The sequence below is a fragment of the Brassica oleracea genome, unplaced genomic scaffold, assembly GCF_000695525.1.
Source record: "Brassica oleracea var. oleracea cultivar TO1000 unplaced genomic scaffold, BOL UnpScaffold00706, whole genome shotgun sequence".
Classification (NCBI taxonomy): Eukaryota; Viridiplantae; Streptophyta; class Magnoliopsida; order Brassicales; family Brassicaceae; genus Brassica; species Brassica oleracea.
In genome coordinates, this window is record NW_013617441.1 from 15,550 (window position 1) to 23,236 (window position 7,687).

At 38.2% G+C, this 7,687-nt stretch overlaps 1 protein-coding gene across 1 annotated transcript in view; it reads left to right on the forward strand.

Moving 5' to 3' along the window:
• The first annotated feature begins 4,939 nt into the window (after positions 1-4,939).
• LOC106319947 overlaps positions 4,940-7,687 on the forward strand; it is a 3,544-nt gene continuing 796 nt past the window's right edge. Inside the window, exons 1-5 of the mRNA XM_013758332.1 lie at positions 4,940-5,682; positions 5,841-5,857; positions 5,970-6,243; positions 6,423-6,480; positions 6,704-7,604. Of these exons, the coding sequence (XP_013613786.1) occupies positions 4,940-5,682; positions 5,841-5,857; positions 5,970-6,243; positions 6,423-6,480; positions 6,704-7,604 (1,993 nt within the window). The remainder of the gene's footprint in view (positions 5,683-5,840; positions 5,858-5,969; positions 6,244-6,422; positions 6,481-6,703; positions 7,605-7,687) is intronic.

The following is a 7,687-nucleotide window of genomic DNA, read 5'->3' on the forward strand; positions in this document are numbered from 1 at the left end:
TTGATGTTGACTTACATCTTCTTGGTTTACAAAGTGTGCATCATTTTTGGGGGCAATAGCTTGCATCATCTCTCTAAGTTTAGCAATTTCTTTTCTAAAGTTGAGATTTGCTTGCCAAGTACCAGCTCGGTTTGACCAACTCTTGCATTTACTTTTCCGTCAGTCTTTATGTCTATTGCAGTCAACACCTTGGCATCATCCAATTGAAGGTATATGTCCGCTTCTGTCTTAACAGTGAGATGTCTGACACGAAACTACCAATCAAGTCATGTAAAAACATTAGTATGAATACATTACAAGTAATATCTTTTAATAAGAGTTTACAATAATATAAGAAACTTAAACTTCTGGTGAACTTTTTTCTCTCTTTTATAAAACTGATCCCACTATATACGGCGATAGGATGGAGACCAAGAGAGAAGAGGAACTTAGTTATCCTCAATATGGTTCCCATATTCATGCCTAAACAGGTATTGATTCATACATCCAGATGACAAGAGCGTGAACATATCCACGAAGTGCATATTTTTTTCTTTCCTTCATATGAAACAGCTTTAACTGAATTATCGAGGCTGGAGAATCCCACATGTCCCCAACCGTATCTGTCAATGCTTCTGCATCTAGGACTCTCTTTGCTTCTTCCAAAGGAATTCTGCTACCTGGAGAGATACCTAATACGCCAATCGATAAGACACAAAGCAAGCCAATCATTGTTCTCTTCTCAAATGACGGGAACAATTGGCGCAACTCAGATAGCATTGGACCATATGAAGGGGACACACAAATCTATTCCCAAAACGCCTTATGATCAACCTCCACCTTATCATTGATGTCAAAAGTCTCACAATTTAAACATGTTATTTCACCAAACTCATATAGTTAAAACCTAATAGGCTGACCTTCTAGTAGAGACCATAACTCCTGAATATTATCCACAACCAGATGGTTTGTCAGCAAATGGTTAAAAACTTGGGCTGACCATGTATAATCCATCTCTTACAACCTTACAATAACTCCAACAGAAGATGTCTTAATGGATTCTCACGCATCTAAGCCAAGTGACAGTTATGATTCATTGAACAATGTAAATAATGTACAATGAAGTAAGGTACACATGAAAATTATATTTCCAGAAACTTATCTACAGTGGAGTCGATAGTTGCAAACACATAATTACCAAAATAAGAAACCCAAAATCAAATAACATATGCTGTTCACACGGGTTCTAAATGGCACAAAAAACTGAGAAAAAGTGAATAAAGCAACGACCTTCAACGGAACTGAGAATTTGAAAAAGGGGATTTAAGGTGTGAATCGAAGGCTTTAGTGGTAGAGTAGAGTGCGGACATGACCGAATCAATGATGAATAATCCTAATAAGAAAGTGAATCTTGAGTTTGAGGATTTCACAATTTGGGATTTAGGGTTCTTGGGGTGAATCACGAGAAAGAGAGATGTCGTGGGGGAGAGAGTATTTACCTTTTCTTTGATCAACAAAAGCTTCTAGCTTATCGAGTCTCTTTCATTTGATGTATAAAATAAGTAATATTTGGTTTAATTCTATTTATCGATTGGGTATTTTGGATTTTTACTCACTTTTTCCTTCTTTTTTTTGTATGTTATTCTAGTCATTACACAGGAAATGTATGTTATAATAAGTTTGTTTTCTTAATTAAATGCCAAAAGGTTGCAACTTTCCATGGAACTGATTCACAAAATCTAAAATAATTTGAGAATGGAAAAGACATATGTAGATTTTCTACCAATTATGATAAATCATATTTTTAATATAACAAACACAAATAATAAAGGATAAAAGGTTGAAATAAAACATGTAACTAATCCCCTTTTTATTATTTGGAGAGCACTATTAACAATACACCTTTGTTCCATGTGTGATTAACAAAATTGTTATTGCTTAGGTGTCATCATAAGAATCCTTCTCACAGCCAATATTTAAAAGCTCTTCTTTGCCAAGATTAATTACATATAATGTCACTGCTTATTAAAACTACTAAGTTATTATACTATATGTTTTGTGCAGTAATGAATTCAACGTACTCTGAAGGAAATTAACTCTACCCGCAATAACGATTTCAGTTGTCTTTACCAAACATTAAACCATTTTGTTATACCTTAGTACATTATAAGAATAATCAATCCCTTATATACTGATCCTGGAGCATTTAAACATGTTTTCATAGTCACGTGTCATCACTAAGATGATTCTTAGAATCCTTAGAAAAATAAGTTGGTTCATATAAATAATAGAGTTAATGGTTGGACTTTTAAGTTCTACACAAAGGGAGGAAAGGAAGTGATTATAAAATCAGTGGTTACGGCATTGCCAAACCATGTGATGTCTTGCTATTGACTACCTAAGGCAACTGTTAAAAAACTGACAACCACGGTCGCACAATTCTGGTGGAGTCCAGGAGGAAGCACAAGAGGAATGCACTGGAAATCATGGGATAAAGTATGTATAGATAAGGAGGATAGAGGACTAGGTTTTAAAGATATTACTGATTTCAACACAGCGATGCTTGGAAAACAGTTATGGCGTCTGATTGAGAAGCCAAATACTTTATTTGCTCGAGTATTTAAAGGTCGGTATTACAGGGATGCCTCACCCTTGGAACCGATTCGTTCATATGCTCCGTCATATGGCTTGCGGAGTATCGTCTCAGCTAGATCTCTGGTAAGCAAATGAGTAATTAAAAGGGTGGGATCAGGATCATCTATATCAGTACGGAATGATCCATGGCTCCCAACCAATCGCCCGAGACCAGCAGACAAAAATCAACACAATTTCGACCCAGAACTAAAAGTGGATTCTCTTATTGATCCTACTTCGCGAATATGGAATTCGCAGGCACTTCGGACTTTGGTGGATCCCCAAGATGTGAAAGCTATAGAGAGTATACCACTGAGTAAAACCCAGATGGTGGACAGGGATGGATGGCATTTCACAAATAATGGGAAGTATACGGTTAAATCAGGATATCAGATAGAACGGGTTTATCCAGATAGGGAAAGACCACCTTTAATGTTGGGACCCACAATTGATACTTTGAAGGCATTCTGTTAGAACATACAGTGTCCCCCAAAGTGAAAGCATTTTCTATGGCAATTAGTGACAGGATGTCTAGCAGTCAAGAAGAACCTGAAAGCGAGAGGACTACAAGGGGATATATGTTGTGCACGTTGTGGAGCGGAGGAGGAATCAATCAATCATGTGTTCTTTGAAATGCCCTCCAGCACTCCAGGTTTGGGCTTTCTCTAGGATACCATCAAACCCATCTATTTTCCCAACAAGCTCTCTCTTTACAAACATGGATCATCTCTTCTGGAGAGTTTCCCCATAGATGGATGATCATCAGTTTGCGTGGATACTTTGGTATATTTGGAAAGGAAGGAATAATAAAGTTTTCAGTAATTTGGATATGGATCCTCTAGACACGCTTAAATTGGCAGAAACAGAGTCAACTCTTTGGGCGGAAGCACACGTATTGAATGGAAATAGGATAGTATCTCCGGCAGAAGTTACGAATCCCACATTAATTCCAGGAAGATGGTGCTTTACAAATGGTTCCTGGAAGGCGAATGATATTTTCTCCGGACAAGGTTGGCTTAATACTCTAGAAGGATTTGATGGGCTCTTAGGGGGCGCGGAATGTTCGGGCTTGTCTATCTCCTCTACATGCGGAGATAGAAGCACTAATCTGGGCAATGGAATGTATAAAAAAATTACGTCAATTTCAGATTACGATTGCAACGGATTGTTTTCAATTGGTGAAGATGGTTTCGGAACAAGAAGAATGGCCAGCATTTGCGAATTGTTTGGAAGATATTAGGATCCTGAAAGAAGGTTTCATACGATCAGAGATTATCTATGTACCAAGGACGTAAAATTCAAGAGCGGACAGCCTAGCACGTAGTGTCAGGAAGCAACCGTATTTCGTCGTTCACATGGATCAAGATCTACCGGTGTGGTTCACAGAGTCAGTATAAGCCAATGACCAAAAAAAAGATTAAATTTATTGATTACTTATTAATAGGATAGTTATATAAGAAATTTTATGAGCAACCGGTTATATTAGAAATTATTATAGTTATCAAAGAAAGTATATGGCCACTAAGCACATAATATGTCCTGCAAAACAAAAATAAATGTCATATAGGTGCAAACGGTTAGATTAGAAGAAAACAGTTACATAAGAAAAGATCATTGCTGTTTCAGTATTGCTGGAAAATGAGAAGGGCGAATTGTTTTATTCAGTGATCTATGCATTAAATAAAGAAGAGGAAAGGAGGGAGTTATGGAAGGATTTGAAAATACATGATTCACCTATTATTCGGGAACGTCCTTGGATGGTAGTTGGGGATTTTAATGAAACGCTGGCAATAGAAGAGCATTCAGTAAGTGATGTAGTGTCTCAAGGAATGCAAGAGTTTGAATATGCTGTCAAATACTGTGGTCTTGTGGATGCTGCATCGCATGGACCTCTGTTCACATGGACAAATAAGCGAGAGCAGGGGTTGATCTCAAAGAAGTTGGATAGAGTTCTCATAAATGATCATTGGATTGGAAAATATCCAAACTCTTATAGTGTCTTTGAAGGAGGAGGTTGTTCAGATTATCTAAGATGCAGGTCACATCTGAAGCTAGTTGGAAACCGTCCTCAGAGGCCTTTCAAGTTTGTAAATGTTCTCGCTGAAATGGAAGGGTTCAGGCCAATGGTGGAACAATTCTGGAGAAGCACTGAACCAATATTTCTATCGACATCTGCAATGTTTAGATTCTCAAAGAAGATGAAAACATTAAAGCCAGTGATCAGAAATCTAGCAAAGGAAAGAGTGGGTCATCTCTCACAAAGGACAGAAGAAGCTTTTGATGATCTGTGTGCAAAGCAGGAATGAGAAATCCTACAGAGCAGAATATGGTAGTAGAAAATAAAGCAGTTGCTAAATGGGAGAATCTGTCACAAATTGAAGATAAGTATCTAAAACAGAGGTCGAAGCTACATTGGCTAAAGGCGGGGGATAGAAATAATAAAGTGTACCATAGAGCAGTAACAGTTCGAGCCACTAGAAATTCGATTCATGAGATTCTTTGTAATGATGGTATTGTGGTAGACACTGCGGAAACAGTGAAGATTGAGGCGGAGAGATTTTTCAGGGAATTTTTACAGCATGAACCTCAAGACTTTGAGGAAATTACGGTGGAAAATCTTGAAGATATACTACCTTATCGCTGTACTGAAGAGGATAGTGCTCGGTTGATTAAGGAGGTAACTATAGAAGAGATTCAAAGGGTATTATTCTCAATGCCTAGAGACAAATCTCCTGGACCAGATGTGTATACGGTTGAGTTCTTAAAAGCGGCATGGCAGACAGTGGGGCCAGAGTTCATCATAGCTGTAAAATCCTTCTTTGCAAAAGGAGTTTTACCAAAAGGAATCAACACAACTATCTTGGCTTTGATTCCGAAGAGATTAGAAGCACGGGAGATGAAAGATTACCGTCCTATCTCCTGCTGTAATGTACTGTATAAAGTGGTCTCCAAGATCATTGCCAATCGCCTGAAAACTACTCTGCCAGAATTCATAGCTCCGAATCAGTTGGCTTTCGTCAACGGTAGACTTCTGATCGAAAATCTTCTGCTTGCAACGGAGATAGTCAAGTAATATCATAAAGAATCAATATCAGAAAGATGTGCAATCAAGTTTGATATATCAAAGGCGTTTGATACAGTGCAGTGGCCTTTTCTTCTTAGTACACTCAAAGCTATGAAATTTCCGCAGGAGTTTATACACTGGATATCTTTGTGTGTGACAACAGCATCCTTCTTGGTACAAGTGAATGGCGAGCTTGCGGGATATTTTAGAAGTAGAAGAGGCTTGAGACAGGGATGCGCCTTATCACCATACTTGTTTGTAATCAGTATGAATGTTCTATCAAATTTGCAAGATAAAGCTGCTTCGGAGAGGAGAATTGGTTACCATCCGAGATGTCAGAAGATGGCTCTGACACACATGAGCTTTGCAGATGATATATTGGTCTTCACAGATGGAAAGATCAGATCTCTAGACAATATTGTTGAGGTTTTTGAATATTACGCAAAGATATTAGGACTGGAGATAAGTTTGGAGAAGTCTACAATCTATTTAGCTGGTGTGTCAGATGCAAGAAGACAAGAAATGGAGTCGAGATACTCAATACAATCAGGAAAGCTACCTGTGAGGTATTTGGGGCTTCCACTTCTTACAAAAAGGATGACGATAGCAGACTATAAGCCGTTACTGGATCGTATCAAAAGCAGGATCAGTTCATGGACAGCAAGACACTTATCTATGGCTGGTCGTCTGGCACTTATACATCAGTTATTGTCAGCATAACAAATTTCTGGATTTCGGCTTTTAGATTACCACAAGCATGCCTTAAAGAGGTGGATAGAATATGTGAAGCATTTTGTGGTCAGGTCCGAGCTTGAATCCTAGAAAAGCAAAGGTTTCATCGGAAGCTATTTGTAAGCCAAAAACAGAAGGAGGATTGGGTATAAGATCAATGCGAGTGGTTAATGAAGTAGGCTGTGTTAGACTGATATGGAGAATTCTTACATCAACTCCATCTATATGGGTCAAATGGATTCAAACCTATATAATCTGTGATGAGAATTTCTGGTCAATAAAAGATAAAACCAGCAAAGGTTCTTGGATGTGGAAAAACATCGTGAGAAAAATGACTCAAGGGTCTTTCAAGAAAGAGGTGAAGGGTCTTTCAAGAAAGAGGTGAAGAGTGGCAGTCAAACTTCATTCTGGTTTGATAATTGGAGCCAACTGGGAAAAATTTATGATCTGACAGACCAGAGAGGACTTATAGATATTGGGATTCCGATCACAGCAACAGTAGAAGAGGCTGTGAAAAACAGAAGGAGAAGAAGACATAGAGCAAATCATCTAATAGCTATTGAGAATCTGCTATTGCAGCAGGAACATATATTGGTCAATGAGGAAGAGGATAAGCCTCTTTGGAAGCAGAGTGAGGATACTTACAAAGACCATTTCAACTCTAAGAAGACTTGGAGTCAGCTAACAACAGTTTGTCCAGTGGTTGATTGGAGTGAGGCTATATGGTTTAAACACTCAACACCAAAATATTCATTTCTAGCGTGGCTAGAAATGCTAAATAGGCTTTCTACTGCAGACAGGATGACCAAATGGGATGCCGCAACAAACCCGGTGTGTGTTCTATGCAATGCAACCGATGAAACCAAGTATCATCTATACTTTGAATGTGATTATTCCAGAGAAATTTGGAGAAAGCTCATGAGTAAACTACTGGAGAACAGATATGTGGAGGATTGGAGAAGAGTAATTTTGTTGCTCATGGATAAAGATCAAACGAAGCTGATTACATTCCTTACTAGATATGCTTTTCAAGTGGCTGTATATAGTATATGGAGGGAGAGAAATGGAAGAAGACATGGAGAGTGTCCTAGGAATGTGCAAAAAATGGTTCAATGGATTGATAAGGAAGTGAGAAACAGGATGTCTACAATCAGAATGATGGGAGACATGAAATATGATGAGGGCTTCAAATGTGGTTAGCCACAAGATGATAGTGGGGGAAAAATTATATGCTTAGATTTTAACAAATCGTTTATGTGAAGATGAAGTTGCATTACA